Raw genomic sequence first — 27663 nt, 5'->3', positions numbered from 1 at the left:
CATGATCCCCTATTCTCTCTCACGTACTGCTCCCCATGATCCCCTCTTCTCTCACGTACTGCTCCCCATGATCCCCTATGCTCTCTCATGTACTGCTCCCCATGATCCCCTATGCTCTCTCAGGTACTGCTCCCAATGATCCCCTCTTCTCTCACATACTGCTCCCTATGATCCCCTCTTCTCTCACGCACTGCTCCCCATGATCCCCTCTTCTCTCACATACTGCTCCCCATGATCCCCTATGCACTCTCACGTACTGCTCCCAATGATCCTCTCTTTCTCTCACATACTGCTCCCCATGATCCCCTATGCTCTCTCACATACTGCTTCCCATGATCCTCTCTTTCTCTCACATACTGCTCCCCATGATCCCCTATGCTCTCTCACATACTGCTCCCCATGATCCCTCTCCTCTCTCACATACTGATCCCTGTGATCTCCTTTCTCACTTACTGATCCCTATCACCTCCTCTCTCACATACTGCTCACCATGATCCTCTCTTCTCTCAGATACTGCTCCCCATGATCCCTCTCCTCTCTCACATACTGATCCCTATGATCTCCTTTCTCACTTACTGATCCCTATCACCTCCTCTCTCACATACTGCTTCCCATGATCCCCTCTTCTCTCACATACTGCTTCCCATGATCCCCTCTTCTCTCACATACTGCTCCCCTGTTCTTTCACATACTGCTCCCCATGATCCCCTCTTCTCTCACATACTGCTTCCCATGATACCTGCTTTTCTCACATACTGCTACCCATGATCCTCTCTTCTCTAACATACTGCTTCCCATGATCCCCTCTTCTCTCACGTACTGCTCCCCATGATCCCCTCTTCTCTCACGTACTGCTCCCCATGATCCCCTCTTCTCTCACGTACTCTTCCCCATGATCCCCTCTTCTCTTACATACTGTTTCACATGATCCCCTCTTCTCTCACATACTGTTTCACATGATCCCCTCTTCTCTCACGTACTGCTCCCCATGATCCCGTTCTTTCACATACTGCTTCCCATGACCCCCTCTTCTCTCACATACTGCTCCCCATGATCCTCTCCTTCTCACATACTGCTCCCCATGATCCCCTATTCTCTCTCACGTACTGCTCCCCATGATCCTCTCCTTCTCACGTACTGCTCCCCATGATCCTCTCCTTCTCACATACTGCTTCCCATGACCCCCTCTTCTCTCACATACTGCTCCCCATGATCCTCTCCTTCTCACATACTGCTCCCCATGATCCTCTCCTTCTCACATACTGCTTCCCATGACCCCCTCTTCTCTCACATACTGCTCCCCATGATCCTCTCCTTCTCACATACTGCTCCCCATGATCCCCTATTCTCTCTCACGTACTGCTCCCCATGATCCCCTCTTCTCTCACGTACTGCTCCCCATGATCCCCTATGCTCTCTCATGTACTGCTCCCCATGATCCCCTATGCTCTCTCAGGTACTGCTCCCAATGATCCCCTCTTCTCTCACATACTGCTCCCTATGATCCCCTCTTCTCTCACGCACTGCTCCCCATGATCCCCTCTTCTCTCACATACTGCTCCCCATGATCCCCTATGCTCTCTCACGTACTGCTCCCAATGATCCTCTTTCTCTCACATACTGCTCCCCATGATCCCCTATGCTCTCTCACATACTGCTCCCCATGATCCCTCTCCTCTCTCACATACTGATCCCTATGATCTCCTTTCTCACTTACTGATCCCTATCACCTCCTCTCTCACATACTGCTCACCATGATCCTCTCTTCTCTCAGATACTGCTCCCCATGATCCCTCTCCTCTCTCACATACTGATCCCTATGATCTCCTTTCTCACTTACTGATCCCTATCACCTCCTCTCTCACATACTGCTTCCCATGATCCCCTCTTCTCTCACATACTGCTTCCCATGATACCCTCTTCTCTCACATACTGCTCCCCTGTTCTTTCACATACTGCTCCCTATGATCCCCTCTCCTCTCACATACTGCTCCCCATGATCCCCCCTTCTTTCACATACTGCTCCCCATGATCCCCTCTCCTCTCACATACTGCTCCCCATGATCCCCCCTTCTTTCACATACTGCTCACCATGATCCTCTCTTCTCTCACATACTGCTCCCCATGATAACCCCCCTTCTCTCACATACTGCTCCTCATGTGGATGCATCATACTATGCATGTGAGTTGCGGGGGGCCATCATACTATGTGGGTAGAACTGTTAGGACATCATACTTTGTGAGGGGTTGTAGGGACCAACAAACTACAAGGTGGGCTGTGGAGACATCCTTCTGTGGGATACGCCACCAAATGTTCTCTATGGTGGGGGCAGTGCGGACTGTTGGAGCGGATCCCCATGGTTTCTATGCACGCCCCTGCTCTCCTCCCTCACACCCATGTCCTCTACAGCTCTAGTCTGCACCCTCTTCACTTGTCACCAGTCTCCGCTCAGTCACGTGACCGGTACATCAAGTGACTCTGACGTCATCGCCGTGCAGCTGCAGTGACTGCCGGCAGCGGGCTTCCGTTCCTGACAGATGTGATCGCGGGGTCAGACATGGAGGAGGCGGGCGGGGAGCGCGGCCTGAGCCTGGCGGTGTGGACAGTGTGCGCCATCGCCATCCCCGTGCTCCTCACCCTGTGGTGCAGTGTGCGCCGCTCTCGGCGGAGGAGGCTGGCGGAGGACGGGAGGCACAGCTGGCAGGACACGGACTTGTTCGGGAGACCCACGTACTGCTCCGTGTGCGAGCTGCACATCCTGCGGGGGGCCTGCTGCCTGAGCTGCGGCGTGTGCGCGGACGAGCCGTGCGTGCGGACAGCCGGCCAGCGCTTCCAGTGCAAGGAGGTGATGGGGCGCAGCGATATCGGCCAGAGCCACCACTGGGTGCGCGGGAACGTGCCCCTCTGCAGCCAGTGCGTGCTGTGCGGCCAGCAGTGCGGGAGCCAGCCCAAGCTATGTGACTACAGGTGCGGACCTCCAGAGCACTACACGTCATGTCAGGCCGCCGCTACCCCATCACTGGTTCTATCTCAGACGGGAATGGGAGTACTCCTGTCTAATTCCTGGTAGACAGAGGTTGTCCAGTTAATGACCCTTATATGTGTAATTGGTGGAGGAAGGTGGAACTAGATGGACCTGGGTCTTATTTCATCCTATGCAACTATGTAGTGAGTTCTGACAACCTCTTCCACCCCCAAAACCTGCAAATTATCATCGCTGCTAAAGTGGCGGCTCATCAACCTGCAGGCTGCGGTCCATCGGGCCTGTCAGTACTTTGTGGTCACTGGACCTAGCAGCATACACCGCGTGTGATGTCACATTGATGACATCATGGATACCGGGAGGGAAGAGGCGCTTTTTAGAGCTCCCTACCGGCAGCCACAGATTACTGACAAAGCCAATGGCCCGGATCCTACAAATCAGTTCACACCCCCTCTAATTATTACCTTTGTCTCCTTGTTACTATGCCCCAAAGTTGCTTAGTTCCCCAGGTAATTTATGACCTTGAGGGGGGTGCCTGAGTCAGCCCTCTTGGGGGGAGGGGGGGTGCCTGAGTTAGCCCTCTTGGGGGTTGGGGGAGTGCCTGAGTCAGCCCTCTTGGGGGTTGGGGGGTGCCTGAGTCAGCCCTCTTGGGGGTTGGGGGGGTGCCTGAGTCAGCCCTCTTGGGGGTTGGGGGGGTGCCTGAGTCGGCCCCCTTGGGGGTTGGGGGGGTGCCTGAGTCGGCCCCCTTGGGGGTTGGGGGGGGTGCCTGAGTCGGCCCTCTTGGGGGTTGGGGGGGTGCCTGAGTCGGCCCTCTTGGGGGTTGGGGGGGTGCCTGAGTCGGCCCTCTTGGGGGTTGGGGGGGTGCCTGAGTCGGCCCTCTTGGGGGTTGGGGGGGGTGCCTGAGTCGGCCCTCTTGGGGGTTGGGGGGGGTGCCTGAGTCGGCCCTCTTGGGGGTTGGGGGGGGTGCCTGAGTCGGCCCTCTTGGGGGGGAGGGGGGGTGCCTGAGTCGGCCCTCTTGGGGGGGAGGGGGGGTGCCTGAGTCGGCCCTCTTGGGGGGAGGGGGGGTGCCTGAGTCGGCCCTCTTGGGGGGAGGGGGGGTGCCTGAGTTGGCCCTCTTGGGGGGAGGGGGGGTGCCTGAGTCGGCCCTCTTGGGGGGGAGGGGGGGTGCCTGAGTCGGCCCCTCTCTTGGGGGGAGGTCTGAGTCTGCCCTCTGTTGCCGAGTCTGCCCTCTGTTGCCGAGTCTGCCCTCTGTTGCCGAGTCTGCCCTCTGTTGCCGAGTCTGCCCTCTGTTGCCGAGTCTGCCCTCTGTTGCCGAGTCTGCCCTCTTCTCTATGCCATCTTGTATATTTTATGTAATTGTTGTCTTTTGTTTCTTTTCCTATAGATGTATCTGGTGTCAGCGGACCATTCATGATGACTGCATGGAAGATCATCTAAAGACGGAGAACTGTGATCTCGGAGAATTTAGAAATCTCATCATTCCTTCAAATTATCTGTGGGCTGTTAAACAGCTGAAACGGAGCAAAAGTGTTGATTATATGAAGGTGAGGCTGACTTTCTTTTTTTTTTTTTTTTTTTTATATATTATATTATAAGTGGATTCAGCCTATATTGTGTTCACAATGAATTCTGACATAAACGGCCCAAACCACCCAAACAGGTCAACCTGAATTTGATCGAGAGACACGTCCGTATATCCCTAGAAATGGTAGGATATACATGGGGCCCAGTGCAGGGAGTAGATGAATGTACATATTGGGGGATAACCTATATATTTTCCCCTAATATATGTCATATTTCTATAAGGAAAGGAAAACCTTAGTTACTAGTGATCTCATTGAGGCCATTTCAATGTTTACATCCAGAAAGGAGAGCCTGTCCCCCATTTTAGGTAAAACTGAGCCCAATAGTATTCTGACTTAGTTTAATGAGTCCACATCTCCTGCACAAAATGTGAATATCATCAATGTAGCGCCCCCAGATCGGAATCTGGGGACATTATCGGGCAGCATCATTAGTGATGAGTGAGCACTACCATGCTCCGGTGCTCAGTACTCAACGAGCAGTTAATGCTTGGATATATGCGACTCAAGTACCCAAGTATAATGGAAGTTAATGGGGGGAACTTGAGCATTTTTCAGGGAAATCTTCTGGAAAAATCTTGAGTTCCCCATTGACTTCCATTATACTAGATACATGAGTCGCACCGATCCAAGCGTCTGACTGCTCGTTATGAGTACCGAGCACCGGAGCATGGTAGTGCTCACTCATCACTAATGATCATATTGGAAAACGTCAGTGTCCTCCCCCTGGCTCAGGAGCAGATTGTCCTAGATGAGAGCACGTGGGCTCCCCATAGCTGTACTCTCCAGCTAGTTGTAATGCTTGTCATATTGTAGCAAAGGACACAAGTTAGTAGTTTCACAACAATATTGTGTAAAGCAAAATGTGCAGACTCATTTTTAAGTAATGTTCTACTGCCTATATCCGATAGTCATCTGGGATGTTGCTCTATACAGGGCGGTGGAGTCAGAATCGGAATATAGTGGACCAAAAAAGGTTTATGACCCGGCTCACCGCGTATAGTCTCACTGGAGCCGTGCACGGGAGTACAAAAAAAATAAACAAATTTAGAAAAATTAGACTCCAGCACTTGGTAAAAGAAGAACAAGCAACCATATGATTTTGATCTTTTTTTTATTTTTGGATGTTATATATTGGCTAAAGGCCCTGTCACACACAGAGATAAGTCTGCGGCAGATCTGTGGTTGCAGTGAAATTGTGGACAATCACTGCCAGGTTTGTGGCTGTGTACAAATGGAACAATATGTCCATGATTTCACTGCAACCACAGTGTTACGGTTGCTGCGAGCACTGGAGACTAAGTCCAGATTTCTTGCTACTGCACATGTGCGAGCGCTGGAGACTAAGTCCAGATTTCTTGCTACTGCACATGTGCGAGCGCTGGAGACTAAGTCCTATCTTGGAGCCATTGCACATGTGCGGGTGACATCATCGCTGACACGAGGTCACATGTCTCTGACACCTTCTATGCCGATTGGTCGCTGGTCATGTGCTTGTGACGCCTTGCTCGGTGATAGGCCAGCATGACGTCACTCTTGTCGTTCTGGCAGCCGATTGGCTCTGGTGTCCTCCATCTTGGATGAGGCACAGAGTCTATATAAGACCCTGACACACGCCGCATGGCGCTCAGTCCTCTTGGTTCATGCATGAGGGTAGACGCCCTGTGCACGTTCCTCTAGGCATTCCTCTGTCTATGCAAGGTGAGCGCTACCGGCAGGGTAGCGTTCTTATACCTTACAGCTTCGGCTGCTGTCCGTATCCTTACCTCTTAGGGGAGCGGACATAGGCAGGTGCCTGAGGCACATGGTCTGGCTGGGCCTTGTGATTCGACTCGTAGGTGGACGTTGCCGCTAGGGTAACGTTCCTTATACTGCGTCTGGCAGTTGTTCGTATCCTCGCACACTAGGGGAGCGAACAGAGGTAGGAGCTTTGTGCGGCTTACGCTGCTGTTCGTCTCTTTTGCACCACTAGAAGAGCGGACCTAGGCAGGTGCCATATCTAGTGGTTCGTGTCCTCGCACACTAGTGGAGCGAACGCAGGTAGGAGCTTTGTGCGGCTTACGCTGCTGTTCGTCTCTTTTGCACCACTAGAAGAGCGGACCTAGGTAGGTGCCATTTCGCACACATTGCCTTTGTCTCTGTGATTATTAACAGAGATCATTCCACACACCCTCCAAGTAAGGGAGGAATTGCTTTACTTACTTATTATATCCTTCTGTGAGTTAACAGAGGTATTGCACTCTGCCATAGTCTGCAGCAGAGTCTTTGCACGGTGGACCCTGACTGTCTGATACTCCTTTAAGTTATTATCAGACAGCCCCCCGTAACACACAGATCTGCCAAAGATTTATCTCTGTGTGTGACAGGGCCTTTAGAGAAATTATCCCAGTGGTTCACTGCAGTATGTGATGAAATTTTTTTTCATAGGAGTTTGGGAAAGTTATGTAATGTCCTATAAAAGTCTGTTCTATTCCTAATCAAAGAATCTAGGCTTTTAGTTGAGATAAATCTGTGCTGCACTTGAGCTACATGATATAAGTAGTGATGTTATCATTTTACTACGGTAAATTTATCACAAACATGAGTCATGTACAGTTGAAACCAGAAGTTTGCATCCACTCGCTATAAAGACACATATGCATGTTTTTCTCACTATCTGACATGAAATCAGAATAAACCTTCCCTGTTTTAGGTCAATCAGGAACCAAAATTAATTATGTTTGCTAAATGTCAGAATAATGAGAGAATGTTTTAAGGCATTTTTATTACTTTCTACAAAGTCAAAAGTTTACATACACTAAAGGGGGCTTTACACGCTACGATATCGTTAATGTTTTATCATCGGGGTCACGTTGTTAGTGACGCACATCCAGCGTCATTAATGATATCGTATCGCAGCGTGTGACACTGACCAGCGACCTCAAAAATGGTGAAAATCGTTCACCATGGAGAGGTCGTCCCAAACTCAATAATCGGTAAGGGTTGTTTATCCATGTTGTTCATCGCTCATGCGGCAGCACACATCGCTATGTGTGACACCGCAGGAGCAACGAACGTCTCCTTACCTGCCGCCGGCCGCAATGCAGAAGGAAGGAGGTGGGCGGGAAGTTACGTCCTGCTCATCTCCGCCCCTCCACTTTGATTGGCTGGCCGCTTGGTGACGTCGCTGTGATGCCGAACGTCCCTCCCCCTTGAAGGAGGGATTGTTCGGCAGTCACAGCGCCGCCGACGACCAGGTAAGTATGTGTGACGCTGCCGTAGCGATAATGTTCGCTACAGCAGCGATCACAAACAATCGCATGTGCGACGGGGGCGGGTACTTACACGCTCGATATCGCTAGAAATTGCTAGCGATATCGCTACCGCGTAAAGCCCCCTTAAGAGTACTATGCCTTTAAACAATATAGGACAGTCCATATATGATGATGTCATGTCTTTTGAAGCTTCTGATAGGTTTATTGGCAACATCTGAGTTAGAGACACACCTGTGCATATATTTTAATGCACACATGAAACACTGCTTCTTTGTGTAGTATCATGGGAAAGTCAATAGAAATCAGCCAAGATCTCAGGAAATGACAAACCCAGATAAACAAAAGAACCAGACAATAAATAAAGAGCAAGCACTTATCTGGGGAAGATGTGGTGTAGAGCAGGATTAAGCAGGCTGGAGATACAAAGAACAACTGACATCCGGCAACAGCCTGCAATCAGACCAGGATTTAAATAAGCAGAGAGTTAGCAAGGGAAACACCCACTGCACAACACACCTGGTCCAAGTCCAAACCATTCCTGGCCACCAGAGGGAGCCTCCCAGCAGCCAAAACATAACTAACATTCACAACACTTGGCGCAAATGGGTCTTCCAAATGGACAATGACTTTCGCTACAATGATGACAATGATGATGCATATTGCCAAACTGGTTACATGGTGGCTTAAGGATACCAAAGTCAATATTTTGGAGCGGCCATCACAAAACCCTGATTGCTATGGAATTAATAGCGCTATATAAGTGAATAAATATTATCTCAATCCTATGAAAATTTATGGGCAAAGTTGAAAAGGCATGTATGAGCAAGGCGACCTACAAACATGGCTCAGTTATACCAGGTCTGTCAGGAGGAATGGGCCAAAATTCCTACCAACTATTGTGAAAGGATTGTGGAAGGAGATCAAAAACGTTTGACCGAAGTCATACAGTTTAACCCCTTCACGACCGCGGGCCGTAAAATTACGTCCTATTTTAACGTGACTTAACGACCAGGGACGTAATTTTACGGCCTAAACTTCATTTGATTGCCGTGGCCATAGCAACGGCTTTCAAATGATGTCCCCTGCTGTTTCTTAAAGCAGGGGACCTTTGCTTGACCCCAGGGGGGGCGGCATCGCCACCCCCTATCAACGATCGATGTGATTGGCTGTTCAAATCTGAACCGCCAACCACATCGATCGCACTAATTTCGGCAAAAATAATGCCCGAATTAGTGCGATCCTGTGAGATCCAGCTATGAGATGCCGCAGCTGCTGCAGCATATCATAGGTGGACCTCAAACATGCCGCCCCCAGCCCCTGCAGCACTGATTGGAGCGATCGTGCTATGACGCGCAATCGCTCCAATCAGTGTGCAGTGGGGCGGTCTGATCTGCCGGTGGCCGCCCTCCTCAGGCCTGTGCTGGCCTGCGAGCCCTCCCCCAACATGGCTGCAGCGTGCAGTGGCTGGTACTTGTGGTACCACGCCACCGCTGCTGCTGCCGCCGCCGTCGCTGAGGTCACGCTGCTGCTGCTGCACGTGAGTACTGTGCTCACTTTGCAGCCCGTGCGCGCTCCCGTGGTGCCCCTGCACGCTGCCGTGATAGCCCCTGCCGTGCCCCCCCTGCGATCTGCCCCCCCCGACATCCCGATCTGCTCCCCCCGCGATCTGACTGCCTCCCCCATTATCTCTATTCTGCTTCTGCAGCTCCCTCTCCGGTCTCCCCCTCTGCTCTCCCCCCCCTCTGCTCCCCCCCCCCCCCCTCTGCTCTCAACCCCCCCTCTGCTCTCAACCCCCCCCTCTGCTCTCAACCCCCCCTCTGCTCTCAACCCCCCCCTCTGCTCTCAACCCCCCCCTCTGCTCTCAACCCCCCCTCTGCTCTCAACCCCCCCTCTGCTCTCAACCCCCCCTCTGCTCTCAACCCCCCCTCTGCTCTCAACCCCCCCTCTGCTCTCAACCCCCCCTCTGCTCTCAACCCCCCTCTGCTCTCAACCCCCCTCTGCTCCCCCCCCCCTCTGCTCCCCCCCCCCCTCTGCTCTCAACCCCCCCTCTGCTCTCAACCCCCCCCTCTGCTCTCAACCCCCCCTCTGCTCTCAACCCCCCCTCTGCTCTCAACCCCCCCTCTGCTCTCAACCCCCCCTCTGCTCTCAACCCCCCCTCTGCTCTCAACCCCCCCCTCTGCTCTCAACCCCCCCCTCTGCTCTCAACCCCCCCTCTGCTCTCAACCCCCCCTCTGCTCTCACCCCCCCCTCTCCCCCGACGTCCTCTTACCTGTCTTCACCGGCCTGATCACATCTGCGTCCATCGCTGGGTCCTTCCTGGGCATTCTGCTGATCTGCCTGCTGCTCCTGTAAAGCTGTCCATCTCTCTGCCATCTGTTCCTCTGCAGCTCTTCTGGTCAGTGATCCTCCTGCTAGTCCTCTGGGTACTGTGAGTATAACTTTTTTTTTTTTTTTTTTTTCCCGTATCCCCTGTCCATTTTTACACCTCATCCGTCCGTGCGTCCCGCCAAGCGCTGATCAGGGATGCAGATAACGGATCGGCATCCCTGCTCAATTTTTGGCGTGACTTTTTTTTCCGTATCCCCGACGCTTTTTGTATCGCATCCGTCCGTGCGTCCCGCCAAGCGCTGATCAGGGATGCACATAACGGATCGGCATCCCTGCTCAATTTTTGGCGTGACTTTTTTCCGTATTTGCGACGCTTTTTGTATCGCATCCGTCCGTGCGTCCCGCCAAGAGCTGATCAGGGATGCAGATAACGGATAGGCATCCATGGTCAGTTTTTGGCGTGACTTTTTTCCGTATTCACGACGCTTTTTGTATCACATCCGTCCGTGCGTCCCGCCGAGCGCTGATTAGGGATGCAGATAACGGATCGGCATCCCTGCTCAATTTTTGGCGTGACTTTTTTCCGTATTTGCGACGCTTTTTGTATCGCATCCGTCCGTGCGTCCCGCCAAGCGCTGATCAGGGATGCAGATAACGGATCGGCATCCATGGTCCGTTTTTGGCGTGACTTTTTTCCGTATTCACGACGCTTTTTGTATCGCATCCGTCCGTGCGTCCCGCTGAGCGCTGATTAGGGATGCAGATAACGGATCGGCATCCATGGTCAATTTTTGGCGTGACTTTTTTTTTTTACGTATCCCTCGACGCTTTTTTTTATCGCATCCGACCGTGCGTCCTGCAGCGGCCGATCAGTGAACTGCGTCTGTGCGTTTGAAAAGTCAAATGGCGCTCCTCCTCTTCTGAGCCCCGCCATGCGCTCAAACAATTACTTTCCACCACATATGAGGTGTCTGTGTACTCAGGAGAAATTGCACAATACGTTTTATGGTGCATTTTTTCCTGTTACCCTTGTGAAAAAAAAAGCTACCTAATTGAAGCAACCGTTTTGTGGTAAAAAAAAAAAAAATTCTTTTCACGGCTCAACGCTATAAACTTCTGTGAAGCCCCCAGGTGTTCAAAGTGCTCACCAAACATCTAGAAAAATTATTTGAGGGCTCTAGTTTCCAAAATGGTGTCACTAGTGGGGGATCTCCACTGTTTAGGCACCATAGGGGGTCTCCAAACGTGACATGGCGTCCGCTAATGATTCCAACCAATTTCGCTGTCAAATGGCGCTCCTTCTCTTCTGAGCCCCGCCATGCGCCCAAACAATTACTTTCCACCACATATGAGGTATCTGCGTACTCAGGAGAAAATGGACAATACATTTTATGTTGCATTTTTTCCCGATACCCTTGTGAAAAAAAAAGCTACCTAGTTGAAGCAACAGTTTTGTGGTAAAAAAAATTTTTTTTCTTTTCACGGCTCAACGTTATAAATTTCTGTGAAGCCCCCAGGTGTTCAAAGTGCTCATCAAACATCTAGAAAAAATATTTGAGGGCTCTAGTTTCCAAAATGGGGTCACTTGTGGGTGAGCTCCATTGTTTAGGCACCTCAGGGAATCTTCAAACCCGACATGGCGTCCGCTAATGAGTGCAGCTAATTTTGTGTTCAAAAATTCAAATGGCGCTCCTTCCCTTCCGAGCTCTGCCGTGCGCCCAAACAATTGATTTTTACCCCATATGGGGTATCAGCGTATTCAGGAGAAAATGCACAATAAATTGTAGGGTGCACTTTCTCTTTTCTCCCTTGTAAAAATGAAAATTTTATGGCTAAAGTAACATTTTTGTGTTAAAAAGTAAAATTTTCATTTTTTCCTTCCACATTGCTTTGGTTCCTGTGACGCACCTAAAGGGTTAATAAACTTCTTGGATGTGGTTTTGAGCAGTGTGAGGGGTGCAGTTTTTAGAATGGGGTCACTTTTGGGTATTTTCTGTCACCTCGGCCTCTCAAAGTCACTTCAAATGTGATGTGGTCCCTAAAAAAAATATTTTGTAAATTTTGTTGGAAAAATTAGAAATTGCTGATGAACTTTGACCCCTTCTAACTTCCTAACGAAAAAAAAATTTCTTTCGAAAATTGCGCTGATGTAAAGTTGACAAGTGGGAAATGTTATTTAGTAACTATTTTGTGTGACATATCTCTCAGATTTATGGGAATAAATTTTCAAAGTTTGAAAATTGCGAAATTTTCCAAATTTTCACACAATTTCCTAAATTTTCACAAATAAACGCAAAAAGTATCGGCCTAAATTTACCACTGACATGAAGTACAATATGTCACGAAAAAACAATCTTAGAATCGCCAGGATCCGTTGAAGCGTTCCAGAGTTATAACCTGTCAAAGTGACACTGGTCAGAATTGCAAAAAATGGCCCGGTCATTAGGGTGTTTTAGTGGCCGGGGGTGAAGGGGTTAAGTACAATGGCCCCAAATACTAATGAAATGGATGGAAACTTTTGACTTTGCAGAAAGGAATAACAAATGCCTTAATCTCTCTCTCATTATTCTGGCATTTGACAAATATAAATAATTTTGGTTCCTAATTGACCTAAAACGTGAAAAGTTTCTTCTGATTTCATGTCAGGTAGTGAGAAAAGCATGCAGATGTGTTATTATAAAGAGCAAATGGAAACTTCTGGTTTCAACTGTATGATGGAGTTGGAGGTTTGGCTTACCGACTCCACAGCCCTGGCTGTATAGTGGATCTACATTGATGGAGGAAATTATGTCCTGGATTTATTACAGCTTAAATTGTAGCTACAAGAGTGAAACTGAGATTCGCCACTAGTAAACCAGCGATTGCCTCTATAGCTGAGATACAGCCTGTTACGGTAGAATGCCCCCCCCCCCTCACTTCAGCCAATGTGAAAGAGTAAAGGGGGGGGGGGGCTGCTGGAACATGGGAGAGATAATGTGTGATCTCCTCTTGTCCCTGTCTAAAGGCCCCGTCACACTAAGCAACATCGCTAGCAACATCGCTGCTAACGAACAACTTTTGTGACGTAGCAGCGATGTTGCTAGCGATGTTGCTGTGTGTGACATCCAGCAACAACCTGGCCCCTGCTGTCAGGTCGTTGGTTGTTGCTGAATGTCCTGGGCCATTTTTTAGTTGTTGCTGTCCCGCTGTGAAGCACAGATCGCTGTGTGTGACAGCGAGACAGCAACAACTAAATGTGCAGGCAGCAGGAGCCGGCTTCTGCGGAGGCTGGTAACCACAGTAAACATCGGGTAACCAAGAAGCCCTGTCCTTGGTTACCCGATATTTACCTTTGTTACCAGCCTCCGCCGCTCTCACTGTCAGTGCCGGCTCCTGCTCTGTGCACATGTAGCTGCAGGGCACATTGGGTTAATTAACCCGATGTGTGCTGTAGCTAGGAGAGCAGGGAACCAGCGCTAAGCATTGTGCGCTGCTCCCTGCTCTGTGCACATTTAGCTGCAGTACACATCGGGTAATTAACCCGATGTGTGCTGTAACTAGGAGAGCAAGGAGCCAGCGCTAAGCGGTGTGCGCTGCTCTGTGCAGCTGCACCCTGTACTCTATACCCTATATATGTACCCTGTGCAGCTGCACCCGGTGTCCGCTGCTCCCTGCTCTGTGCACATTTAGCTGCAGCACACATCGGGTAATTAACCCTATGTGTGCTGTAACTAGGAGAGCAGGGAGCCAGCGCTCAGTGTGCGCTGCTCTTTGCACGTGTAGCTGCGTGCGCTGGTAACCAAGGTAAATATCGGGTTGGTTACCCGATATTTACCTTAGTTACCAAGCGCAGCATCTTCCACGTGGCGCTGGGGGCTGGTCACTGGTTGCTGGTGAGCTCACCAGCAACTCGTGTAGCGACGCTCCAGCGATCCCTGCCAGGTCAGGTTGCTGGTGGGATCGCTGGAGCGTCGCAGTGTGACATCTCACCAGCAACCTCCTAGCAACTTACCAGCGATCCCTATCGTTGTTGGGATCGCTGTTAAGTTGTTTAGTGTGACTGGACCTTAAGAATGGGTGTGTATTGTATCAGCAAAGTAGAAAAAAATGTTCATAAAATGAAGAAATGTAAAAACTACAGACAGACTTTCTTTTTATGTCCTTTATTATAGAATCATAAATACAGACACACATTTGGCATCACCGCATGTTATAAGCACATGAACAATAAAACTAACTTGTCACTTAGCTCTCCTGGTGAATACTGTAAAAACAAAAAAATCAGGAATTGCTAATTTTTGGGTTATTTTACTAAAAAAATTACATTAAAAAAATGTTCAAAAAGTTGCAAGCCAAAAAATACTACCTTTTTTAAAATTACAAAGTCTTTAAAAAAAACAGCAAGATGGGGGTATGTAGCAGGATGGGGGTATGTAGCAGGATGGGGGTATGTAGCAGGATGGGGGTATTAGGATGTAGGCTATATCAGGATGGTGGACATATATACAAGAATAGGGATCATATACAAGGTAGGAGGATCATTACCAATATGGGGGACATTACCCCCATAACAGTGTCAGCAGCAGATCCTCGCCCTATAACAGTGTCATGTCCACATTTTTTGCTTAAAATTTTATTTTCCTCCTCTAAAACCAGGGTGCGTCTTATGGTCCGACAAATACAGTACTGGGTGTGAATGATTTTTCAAGGCGCTGTATATACATCAGTTTATAACTGCCTGAGCCAAAGCGATCTGGCCTGAAGCATCATTTGTTGCTTCCTGGTCCTTATTAGATATTTACATTTTTCCCATATTGTATAATACAGTTTATTGTTGATGCCAAATCTTATCACTTTGTTTTCTAGTTAATATCTACCATGGGAAGCAACTGGAGCCCTTTAATTGTTCTGGCCAACACACGCAGTGGAAACAATATGGGTGAAGTTCTAGTGAGTGAATTTAAAGGTCTTCTTAATCCTTTACAGGTGGGTAAACAAGGGTTGCGGTACTTTTATAGAAATGTGCATCAAGTTTATAAAGCAAAATTCATCAAAATGGCAACTTTAAGATAAATTTGTTGCAATTTGTTAAACCTAGTATATTTCGCATATTGTTAAAGTAGATCTGGCACCACATTACATAACACAAACTGTAGACATTACTAATTAGATCTATTGGACCTGTTGAGGCTGGTGTACTTTGAGAATCTGTATTAGTACGGCTATTTGAAAGCTTATACTAAATTTCCACCAACCAAGCCTGATTGACAGCTCCTCAGTGTCCCTCCCGCTGCTGAGATCTCACACTGCTCAGTACAAGCTGCAGCTGTACATCTGACTGGTTGGCAGAGACTGAATATACTTGGGCTCATTAACTATTTCACTGTATAACTTGACTCCTATAATGATCATCCTAATATCAGCATTATATAAAGCAAAGACACCAGTCTTATAAATAAATTTGACACCTTTCTTTACACCTTTTTTTTTCTACACACATTTCAGAACTGTATAGCAGTAAAAAGTGTCTGAAATTATTAAACTTTGTGCACATATTGTACCTTTTTAGGCAATTTCCATATCTCCTGTGAAATGGAGAGTTCTGTATCTTTTCAGATGCGTATCATCTTTCCCTCTGAAAACATTAAAATACTCTCATTTGATTATTTTAGAGTCACTTTTGTAATACTGGATGTCTATGGGTAATGAAAAAACATTATAACTTAAAGGGACCTTGGCAGCTGATACTTCTGCCTGTGGATCATGCAGTATGTATCATGCACTGGCTATATGATCTCAGCCAGGTATGTTTGAATCTGAAAAACCTACTTTAAAAGCCGCCTAGGATCGAGCTGCAAAGAAAACTAGTCGGACAGGTGGGTCCCCAGGATCTTCTACTCACCCGCTGCCAGTATCTGACGGGTCTCTCCATGCATGTATAGTAGAGACCTGTCACTCAAAGGGCAGTAAGGAGCCACCAGGAATCCTCCTTTTTAACTAATCTTCCTTTGCGGCTCGGGGCCCTTTCGCTATTAGGCTACATTCACATGACCGTTCCGTTTTTGCGGTCCGCAAAAAAAGGCCGTTTCTTCAGCGCTCTATTGGGAGACCCAGACGATTGGGGTATAGCTACTGCCCTCCGGAGGCCACACAAAGCACTACACTAAAAAGTGCAAGGCCCCTCCCCTTCTGGCTATACCCCCCCGTGACATCACGGGTTCTCCAGTTTTAGCTTTGTGTGCGAAGGAGGTCAGACATCCATGCATAGCTCCACAGATTTTAGTCAGCAGTAGCTGCTGACTATGTCGGATGGAAGAAAAGAGGGCCCATATAGGGCCCCCAGCATGCTCCCTTCTCACCCGTGGATGGTGTTGTAAGGTTGAGGTACTTATTGCTAGTACAGAGGCCGGAGCCCACATGCTGTTTTCCTTCCCCATCCCCATGAGGGGCTCTGGGTGAAGTGGGATCTTACCGGTCTCCGGGCACAGAGACCGAGCTCCATCCACAGACCCAAAAGAACCTGCTGGATATGGAGCTGAGTATCGTCAGGGACAGGGCCCTGCTACATCAAGGTACTCTGTGTCCCTGGGCAAGCGCGCACACACACACCAGCATTGCTGGGAGTGTTAGTGCGCCGGGGACAACAGCGCGGAGCGCTGGTGCTATTATTCACTGCAGCTTTGCTGAGTGAATTTATGTATTGAAAACGGCCGCGCCGGCCGCTGCTGATTGTTTTTTACATTGTGGCGCGGCTGGGACTTGTGGTGCGCCGGGGGACTTCGGCGTCGGCCGTGCACATAGGACGGCCGCGCTTATTACTCGAGTCCCCGGCTTTGCGGCCTAGCTTTCGTTTCGTTCCCGCCCCAGCCCTGCCAGTCAGAGGAGGGGCGGGACGCTGTACAGAAGCTCAGCGCAGGGAGCTGGAGTCTGCTTTGCATTCTCCAGCCCCCTCTCACTGAACACAGTGAGACGCCGGGTTCCCGCTCTTGGCTGGGGCTCGCCCACGGCCCGCCCCTCTGCACAGGACGGGGAAGAGAAGCCGGCAGCCATTATGGTTTCCACTCTGGGAGAACGGAACCAGTCACAGGTTTTTGGGCGACCTCGCACCCGCTCTTGTGCGGGCGGTAAGCAGTACTGACACCACTAATGCTGAAGTGGGTTTTTGGACTGTGTGCTGATATGCTATGCACTGTACTGTACTGTCGCTATTCTGGGCAACAGCAGCAAATAAGCAATGCTGCTGAGGCACAAGCTTTCAATGCTTCTTCGTTTGCATGTGCTGCAGTGTTTACTGTCAGATTGGGCAACAGCAGCAGTAGAGCAATTTGTGCTAAGGCACAAGCTTTCAATGCTGCTTCGCTTGCATGTGCTGCACGGTTTATTGTTATGCTATACATTCACTGTATGTCGCTATTCTTGGCTAATGCGCCCAGATAAACAGACAAAAGCAGCAGTAGAGCAATGGTGCTACGGCACAAGTTTTCAATGCTGCTTGACTTGCATGGGCTGCAGTGTTTACTGTCATGCTTGTATGCTATACATTCACTGTATGTCGCTATCCTTGGCTAATGTTCCTGGATAAATAGACAACAGCAGCAGAAAGGCTAGGGTGCTAACGCGCAAGCTTTCAATGCTGCTTGGATTGCATGGGCTGCAGTGTTTACTGTCAGGCTTGTATGCTATACATTCACTGTATGTCGCTATCCTTGTCTCATGCTCCTAGATAAATAGACAACAGCAGCAGAAGAGCAAATGTGCCAAGCCACAAGTTTTCAATGCTGCGTGTACTACATGTACTGAAGTGTTTATTTGTACTTCATGCTTGTATGACTATTCACTGTACGGTCGCTATCCTCGGCTAGGCTCTTAGATAGCTAGACAACAACAGCAGAAAAAGACAAGTTGCCAATGCACGGGCTTTCTATGCTGCTTGTACTGCATGTCATACGGTTCCAGGACCCCCAGTGCGTGCAATTGCTCAACCGGGGTCTCTGCTATATGTGGCCAAAAGAACCACCTGTGATCTCTGTCCAGAGACAGGGACGAAGTTGCAGTTTTTCCGCTGATATATTGTCTGTGACTATGACTGACATCTTACAGACTTTGCACCCCAAGCAGACCGTGGGCAATATGGTTGCAATGACCCTGGCCGCCCTGATTTGGAGCATCTCAAGGCGCCAGAGTGATTCCAGGCATCCCAGAGAGCAGGCATCCGACACGGTCGACAGTCCCAGATGGCCTAAGCGGGCTCGCTGGGATTAGCCCTCGACTCCATCACTGGTCAAGGTCCCAGCTGGAGTACTCTCTGTACGTTGAGGCAGACGTAGCTGTTCAGGACTCTGATCCTGAGACCGCTCTCAATCCGGATACACCGGATGGTGACGCTATAGTGAATAATCTTATTGCGTCCATCAACGAAAGGTTGGGTATTTCTCCCTCAACTCCTCCAGTGGAGGGGTCAGCTTCACAGCAAGAGAAATCTCTATTTCAGTATCTCAAGCGTATATTGAGTACTTGTTTAGCACTCTGACTCCAGAGAAGCAGTCCAGAAACGACACGCTTATCACGATAAGCGTTTCTCCGACCGTATTAATGAGACACGTGTCGCTCCCCCCTGACGTGGTCAAGCGCTAGACCCAGTATCCAAATGTGGATCCCCCAATCTCCATGCTTGCAGCTAGATCTATAGTTGTAGTGGTGGATAGGACTTCACTTCAAAATGCCATTGACAGGCAGATTGGCCTCTGGTTGCAATCTGTCTATGAAGCTATCGGCAGGTCGGTTGCTCCGGCAGTCGCAGCCGTGAAGGCACTCCAAGCTATTTCAGCTAGTATTGCGCAGGGGGTCGCTGTCACAGGTACTCTCGGTCCCAGCAGCGTCTTTAACTCGCAATGTCGGCATGGCGAATCATGCTGTTATTGCTGTCCGAGACTCTACGAGCCGGACGTCAGTGGCACCCGCCAACTCCGTGTTTTTACGCAGAGGCTAGTAGTTGAGAGATTGGAACAGAGGCTGCTTCCAACGAAGTGCTTAACCAGGTTGCCTTTATCTAGTGATAGTCTGTTGGTAAGGGTTGAATGAAATCATTCAACTATCCAAGACGACTCAAAAAGCCCAGAAGGGCATAGATTCCTAGCGGGCTCAATCACGCCCGGGGAAGGCAGCCGGAGGACCCGCTACCAAAGTGTTTTTCCTCATAATTTTCAGCCCTCTCACTCCGCAACCGCGGGGGGGCAGACTCCCCCGCTTTAGCGGCATTTACCTACCGCAGGTCAAGGGCCTGTGAGTGAGAGTCAGTTTGTTTTCAAACTACCGCACCGACCGAGCCGAGGCTCTTCTGCAGGCGGAAAGAGCGTTAATCCCTGTTCCTCTTCAGGAACCAGATACGCATTTTGCTCCGACCTGGTCGTGGTGCCAAAATAGGACGGCTTCTTCCGTCCCGTTCTGGCATTTATACTGCTTAACAAGCACGTGAAAACCAGGCGGTTCCGGATGGCATCACTCCGCTCCGTCATTGCCTCTCTGTCTCAAGGAGTTTTCCTAACATCAATAGACATCAGGATGCTTATCTACACGTGCCGATTGCTCCGAGGCACCGGCGTTGGCTACGATTCGTTATTAAAGACGAGAATATTTCGTTTCGTAGCCATACCCTTTGGCTGGCGACAGCCCCACGGGTGTTCACCAAGTTCGTGGCAGCAGAGGGAGCAGTCCCGCGCTCTCACGGTCACTCTGTGATCCTTTACTTGGGCAATCTACTGGTCAAGGCACTCTCCTTTAGAAGCATGCCAACACAACCTGAACATGGCGCTGGACCCTTCCCAGAGTTTCGGGTGGGTCTTCAACTTTTCAAGGTTGAACCCAATCGCTGGCATCTCCTGGAGAGTTTTCACACTCTCTCAGCGATAGTGAAGCTTCCGCTGGACAAACAGCGTTCACTACAGACGAGGGGGCAGTCTCTCCTTCAAGGAGGCGCCTCATCCAGAGGCGAGCTTTTTTCACGCAGTTTCATCTGCGTCCGCCTCAATAGCACATTCTTCGCTTATGGGAGGGAAGTCGATGTCCCTACACAGGAACGTGTCACTTTTCCAGACGGTCAAAGACCGTCTTCAGAGGAGTCCACTCTTCAACTCAGTGGGCTGGAGCTCTGGGCAGTGTATCTTGCACTGCAAGCCTTCCTGCAGTGGCTGGAATGCAAATAGATCCGAATTCAGTCGGACTATCCTCAGCGGTGGCATACACCAACCACCAAGGCGGACTACGCAGTCGACAAGCCTCCCAAGAGGTCCGGCGGATTCTGCTATGGGTAGAAGACAGAGCATACACCATATCAGCTGTTCATATCCCGGGCGTACAACACTAGGAAGCAGACTTCCTCAGTCGCCAGGGCGTGGACGCAGGGGAATGGGCTCTGCACCCGTTTGTTTTCAAGAAATCTGTAGCCGCAGGATGAAGACGGACGTCGACGTCATGGCTTCTCGGCAACAACAAGGTCCCGATTTTCATGACGCGGTCTTACGATCAAAGAGCTCTGGCGACAGGCGCCTTGGCTCAGGATTGGTCACAGTTCCAGCTACCGATTGCTGCCACACCATCCTCGTCGCCCCAAACTGGCCGGGGAGGTCGTGGTACCGAGATCTGTGGCACCTCACCGTCGGTCGACCGTGAGCACGACGTCATTGCCACCATGAGACGGGCTAGCCAGCCGCGGTCTGCCAAGATCTACCACAACTCGTGGAAGATATTCTTATTTTAGTGTTCTGCTCAGGGAGTGTCTCCCTGGCCATCGGCATTGCCTACTTTGCCTTCCCTCCTGCAATCTGGTTGGGAAAGAGGTTGGTCGCTCGGCTCCCTTTAAGGGCAAGTCTCGGCACTATCCGTGTTCTTTTCAGAAGCGTCTAGCACGTCTTCCTAAGGTGCGCACGTTACTACAGGGGGTTTGTCATATTGTGCCCCCGTACAAGCGGCCGTTAGATCCATGGGATCTGAACAGGGTACTAGTTGCTCTCCAGAAGCCGCCTTTCGAGCCTCTGAGGGAAGTTTCCCTTTCGCGCCTGTCACAGAAAGTGGCCTTTCTGGTTGCGATTACGTCGCTTCGGCGAGTGTCTGAGCTGGCGGCTCTGTCATTCAAGGCTCCCTTCCTAGTATTCCACCAGGACAAGGTGGTGCTGCGCCCTATTCAGGAGTTTCTCCCTAAGGTTGTATCCGCGTTTCTTCTTAATCAGGATATATCCTTACCTTCCTTTTGTTCTCATCCGGTTCTCCGGTATGAAAAGGATTTACAGTTGTTAGTTCTGGGGAGAGCACTCAGAATCTACATTTCCCGCACGGCGCCCATGCGCCGCTCTGATGCATTTTTTTGTCCTTGTCGCTGGTACGCGCAAGGGGTTGCAGGTTTCTAAAGCCACCATGGCTCGATGGATCAAAGAACCAATTCTTGAAGACTACCGTTCTGCGGGGCTTCCGGTTCCTTCAGGGCTGAAGGCCCATTCTACCAGAGCCGTAGGTGCGTCCTGGGCATTACGACACCAGGCTACGGCTCAACAGGTGTGCCAGGCAGCTACCTGGTCGAGCCTGCACATTTTTTCACCAAACATTATCAGGTGCATACCTATGCTTCGGCGGACGCCAGCCTAGGTAGAAGAGCCCTGCAGGCGGCAGTGGCTTCCCCATAGGGGAGGGCTGTCTTGCAGCTCTAACATGAGGTATTTCTTTACCCACCCAGGGACAGCTTTTGGACGTCCCAATCGTCTGGGTCTCCCAATAGAGCGCTGAAGAAGAAGGGAATTTTGTTACTTACCGTAAATTCCTTTTCTTCTAGCTCTTATTGGGAGACCCAGCACCCGCCCTGTTGTCCTTCGGGATTTTTTTGTTGTTTGCGGGTACACATGTTGTTCATGTTGAACGGTTTTTCAGTTCTCCGATGTTACTCGGAGTTAATTTGTTTAAACCAGTTATTGGCTTTCCCCCTTCTTGCTTTGGCACTAAAACTGGAGAACCCGTGATGTCACGGGGGGGTATAGCCAGAAGGGGAGGGGCCTTGCACTTTTTAGTGTAGTGCTTTGTGTGGCCTCCGGAGGGCAGTAGCTATACCCCAATCGTCTGGGTCTCCCAATAAGAGCTAGAAGAAAAGGAATTTACGGTAAGTAACAAAATTCCCTTCTTTTTTCACGGACGCATCCGTGTGTCATGCGTGTGACTTCCGTTTTTTTTGCGGACCGCAAAAAACAGAAGTAGCTGGAAAGATAAATAGATGGGTAGATAAATAGATGGGTAGATATAGAGATGGATATATAGATAGATAGATAATAGATGAGAAAGACATACATAATGTCCCACCCCCCTGCATATTCTAAGCTGGTACTCTTTAGTGACTTTCATGTGGCACTAAAAGGTGCTTAGCCTTGTATTTAGCCAAAAAAGAAAAAAAAAAAAAAAAAAAGACGTGGGGTCCCCCCTATCTTTTGTAGCCAGCTAGGGTAAAACACACGGCTGCTGCCTGCAATCATCAGCTGGCAGCTTCACCTTGGCTGGTAATTCAAAACAGAGGGCACCCCACGCTGTTATTTTAAATTAAATAAATAATTTAAAACAAAAAACAAAACGTGAGGTGCCCCCCAAATTGGATCACCAGCCCAAGGTAAAGCGGACAGCTGTGGTCTGGTATTCTAAGACTAGGGAGGTCCACCGTTATTGGACACTCCCCAGCCTAATGAGCGGGACACAGACTGCACGGGCACCCGATGGAGGTCTCACGGAAGTGCTTCCGTGCGGCTTCCAGGGATTTTGCGGGCCCATTGACTTGTATTGAGTCACGGTCCGTTATTACGGAACAGAATAGAAACTGTTCCATAATAACGGAACGGACATACGGCATCCGATCGTTTATTTTGTAGGATCAGATGCACACGGAAGTGCTTGTGTGTGCCATCCGCTCCTACACAACAGACATTGAAAAGATGGCCCAGTCAGTAGGTCCGCAAAAAAAACAGGAGCTGACCAGGACAAACGGAACGGTCATGTGAATGAGCCCTTAGGCTGTTTTTCTCTGAAACATTAGAGCGTTTCAGAGTCAAACATACCTGGCTGAGATCATACTGCCAGTGTCTGATTCATACATACTGCTAGTGGGTTGTGTGTTATGTATAAACTCTGGTTCCCTTTTAAATAGGCACATAAAGGCCCTGATTCATCATTGTCTATACACCTTTTTTCTGTACTAAAAACCTTATTTCTTCATCGTTCCTATGGGAGACCCAGACCATGGGTGTATAGCTACTGCCTCCGGAGGACACACAAAGTTACTACACTCAAACGTGTAGCTCCTCCCTCCTAGCATATACACCCCCTGCTAGCCAGACCTAGCCAGTTTCATGCTTTGTGTCAGGAGGATCACACACACACATGCATCCTTTTTTGATTTTTCATTTTTTCTAAAGATTTGGAAGAAAAGCGGGTCCACTGGACCCCCGGCATGTCCCTTCACACCCCCCTGGCGGCGGTGCTGTTAAGGTTGATTCAGGGCAAGAGCCCTTCATGCCGCGCTCCTTCACCATCCCTTAGGGGCTCTGGCTTGAAGTTAGAGCCCACACGGTTCTCACTGCCTTGCAGGAGACCGGCCTCCATCCGCAGCCCTTTGGCAGGACCCTGCTGGACGGAGCACTGGACCCCCACCCCACCCAGGGACTGGGCCCTGCGTCTCAAAGCTAAGTATAGAGACGTTATTCAGAGGGTCCTTCTGCAATGTGGGGTACTTTATTGGGGGGACAGTGATTTACTTTGATAATGCTGCTTTTCACTGTGTTCCGGCCGGTTCCACGGTTTTTACTGTGTACCGCGCCGATGATGCCTGATTTTCGGCCGCATGTATAACTCTAGGCCCCGGCTTCAGCCGCGGCCTAGTTTCGTTTCGACCCCCTGCATGTCAGTCATGCAGGGGGACACTGCAGCGCCGCCCACCGGCCGCTCTGCACAGGGGAGGACACTCCTTTTTGAGGAGATGATTCCCTCCCCTGTACATCTCCTTAGCCCTCCGATTCCCGCTCCTGGGTTAACCCCCGCCCCCCCCCTCACTCGGGCGCCATTTTCTCAGCGTTCTTAGTACGCTGGTCGGCGCTGGCTGCTCTGCAGTGCAGAGGGAGTGGATATCTGGCTGGGGGTCCAGGCTTGGAACCCGGGGGGCACTCATAATAGCGGCCTGATAAGTCACAACCTCTGGTTGTGCACTTTTATACACTAGCAGGGCATTCTGAGGGAGTTAATTCTTTATTATAGAACCTCCTCCTCAGCAGCATGTCTCACACTAGGAGCAAAGCTCCAAGGCTGTACACTACATGTTCTGCATGTAGGCATATTGTCTGAACTAGCACAGACCCACACTGTAATGGTGCTTATGTGGTGGTACCTCAGCCTGGAGTCTCCCCGGGCTGAACCCCTGTCTTGGGTATTCTAAACATTCTAGACAGAGCCCCCCACCTCTGCAGCATGTCTCACAGAGCGAAGCTGCAGGCTTGGTAGTCTCGTACGGCTCTACCGAGCTCATAACCACTGTGGCCCCTCAGCTTGGAGGCTCATTTATGGTCCCTCCAGCTCCTCTGGTTTCGGTGGCTGACCCCTGGGGGAATCTTTTTTTTCCAGGGGTCGGCTGTCCCGGCATCTGCTGAGCATGCAGCCCCCTTCTCAGGGCGTTTTCTGCTCGCTCAGCAAAGCTCACAGACCCCGTCCTCCTCACAGGGAGACGTAGGGTCCCCTGTACTCCCCGTCCCGCAGCTCCGATTACGAGCTGACTCACTGGGCGAGGAGGATGTCTCTACCAGGGGCTCGGACGCTACTTTAGGTACTTTGATCCGTCCGTAGGTGACGCGGATGCGAATGATTGGATTGCGTCCATTATACTTGTACTGGACCTCCATCCGCCTGTATCAGGGGAGTATTCCCCGCTGGCAGAAAGGCATCAGTATACCTTTAACAGGACGAGGAGCGTGTTCCTTAACCACTCCAGTTTTCAGCCCGCTGCGTCCGAGCCCACAGCCTGTCCTGCAGATCCCACAGCGGGGTTCTGCTGCCTGTCTCCCCCTCCCATCAGAGGTGGTCAAGGAGTGTACTCATTCGCCAGGGGTGGCCACTCCGGTGTCTAGACTTTCAGCCCGGATAGTTGTATCAGTGGCTGACGGCACCTCTATAAGGATCCCACGGTACATTAATTTTGTACTGGACCTCGATCCGCCGGTGTTACCTTATCTAGGGGAACGCTATGTGTGTTCCTTAACCACTCCAGTTTTCAGGCCCTGTGACCAGCCCAGGGTCCGCTCTGACAGTCGCTTCCCATGAAGCGTGATTCTGAGGACTGTGTTTCCCCTGCCCACCAATGGTGGTCAAAAGGTGGGCTCATTCACCTCAGGTGGCTCAGCCCGGACCGTTACCTCAGTGGCTGATGGCTCCTCAGAGGAGATGCTTTCCCTCACAGGGACGCTATGCCCAAGTCGGTTGCCTGAACTTCCAAACTTCAGTCTTCTCATCCTCTGCCAGGTCTGCCATGCTGGACACCGCACGGCGGTGGTCTTGGCTACTTCCTCACTATCCGCAGGCTCCTGTGGCTTCGGAAATGGAAGGCAGATGCCTCTATAGAGGTTCCTTGCTGGGCTCCCCTTTGGTGGGACCAGTCTCTTCGGAACCAACTGGATGAAATTTAGGAAGTTCTTGGCGAGGAGCGTTCTTCCTTGCCACAAACCTAAACCAGGGATCCTGCCCAGGGCAGGTATCAGTTGAGGTTTCGGTGGTTTCCGTTCCTCCATCTGATCGTCCTCTAGCTCGGCCTAGGTTCATAGAACCAATTGGCTTGAAGCTGCGTCTTCGGAAGACCGCAGGAGATGCTGCCACTTAGTCAGCTTCCTCCGAGCTATCTAGCCACGCCAACCTTCTCCTGGTCGGTGGCAGGCTCCCTCCACTTGGCGACGTATGGTTCTAACACGTCTCCGTTCAGTGGGGGCGGGATATATCTCCCATGGCTACAGGATGGAATTCTGTCCACCCGCCAAACAGATTTTTTCTGTCACCCCCTCCCGGCTCCAAGGCCGCCGCCTTCTCACAGGCCGTGGCATTTCTTGCAGGCCAATGGAGGAATTGTACCGGTTCCCGACTGGGAACGGTTCTGAGATTTTTGTTTAAATCTATTTCTAGTACCCGAAGAGGGCGGTGCCTTCCGACCTGGATCTTTAGCTTTTCAAGCATGGTCAGGTGTGGCGTGTTCACATGGAGTCTCGGTCTTGTTCCGTGTGTTTTTTTCACCGGATCAATCAAGAACCCAAGGAGATTCCCTAGCAGCCATCGGCATCAGAGATGCCTTTCTGCAGGGGTCAATCGCAGTTTCACACCAGCGTTGACTACGTTTTGCCATCGGAGTGGTCCAATTCGTGGCTCTTCCCTTGGGGTTAGCCACGGCCCCTCGAGTATTCTCATTGGGGCTGCTGTGATTAGGGTCCTGCACACCTAGGGATTGGCAGTGATCGTTTGCCCTGGACGGCCTTCTTCTCGGGGCTTCATCCAGTGCAGACTTTTAGCAGAGTACTTCGCTTACTCTCGCCACTCTAACCTATTCGGATGGCTTGTCATTCTGTTCAAGTCCACTCTGACTTCGAACCAGAGGTTCTCAGGGACGCAATTCGAGACTCTGTCGGCTCTTGTAAAGCTGCTCTTAGTCGATCAGTAGTCCCTCCGCTGGCGGTCGACGTCGTTCTATCAGACACCAAATACAGGTGCTGGTCAGACGGTGGCGTCAATGGAAGTGATTCCTTGCCCAATTTCTCCTGCGTCCTCTGAGACTGGATGTTTTCCGCTGCACACGCGAACTCCCTCCTTCCACGAGGTGGTGGCTTTGCCACTGACCAGGGGCTCGTTTTCAGTGGTGGTTTCGGCCACTCTGTCTCAGGGACTTCCTGGCCCCGTCCCGGGTGACCCTCACCAGGGTGCTGGTCTTTCCGCCTTGGGAGCAGTATATCTCCATCAATGGGCTGGAAATCAGAGCTGTATTTCTAGCTCTCTAAGCCTTCACCATCTGGCGGCTAGGCACATTCGAGTCCAGTCGGACAACGTGACAGCGTTTTCCTACATCATCTTCCAGGGCGGGACACTCAGCCGCCTGGCAATCTTAGCGCCTCAACATTCTTCAGTGGACAAGGGACTCCTAGTCCACCGTATCCGCAGCCCACATCCTAGATGTCAAAACTGCGAGGCAGACTATTTCAGCTGTCCAACCGTGGTCCACAATCCTCAGGTTTTGCGGTAGACACACTGGTTCATGTTTGATCCCAGCTTCGTCTCTACCTCTTGCCCAGAGTCCTGCGCAAGATCAGTAAAGGGGGCCGTCGGGTCATTCTCTTACTCCAGACTGACCCATGCAGGCTTGGTACCCTGACCTGCTCCTTCTGTCCGTTGGGTTGCCATGGCATCTTCCGGACCGTCCAGACCTTTTCTCAAAAGGTCCGTTTCTTCCGTCAGAATTCTGGATTCTCAGATTGACGGCGTAGCTATTGAGTC

The 27663-nt window shown here is 50.5% G+C and overlaps 1 protein-coding gene across 1 annotated transcript in view; it reads left to right on the top strand.

Moving 5' to 3' along the window:
• The first annotated feature begins 2400 nt into the window (after window positions 1–2400).
• The window catches only part of DGKE (diacylglycerol kinase epsilon), a 76604-nt gene continuing 51341 nt past the window's right edge, over window positions 2401–27663 (top strand). The window contains exons 1-3 of the mRNA XM_075349710.1: window positions 2401–2968; window positions 4369–4528; window positions 14995–15114. Coding sequence (XP_075205825.1) covers window positions 2559–2968; window positions 4369–4528; window positions 14995–15114 — 690 coding nt within the window. The 5' untranslated portion in view covers window positions 2401–2558. The remainder of the gene's footprint in view (window positions 2969–4368; window positions 4529–14994; window positions 15115–27663) is intronic.

This window comes from Anomaloglossus baeobatrachus, chromosome 5 (genome assembly GCF_048569485.1).
Source record: "Anomaloglossus baeobatrachus isolate aAnoBae1 chromosome 5, aAnoBae1.hap1, whole genome shotgun sequence".
NCBI lineage: Eukaryota > Metazoa > Chordata > Amphibia > Anura > Aromobatidae > Anomaloglossus > Anomaloglossus baeobatrachus.
Note: the sequence above shows the minus strand (reverse complement) of the source record. Positions and strands in the feature narration are given on the sequence as shown.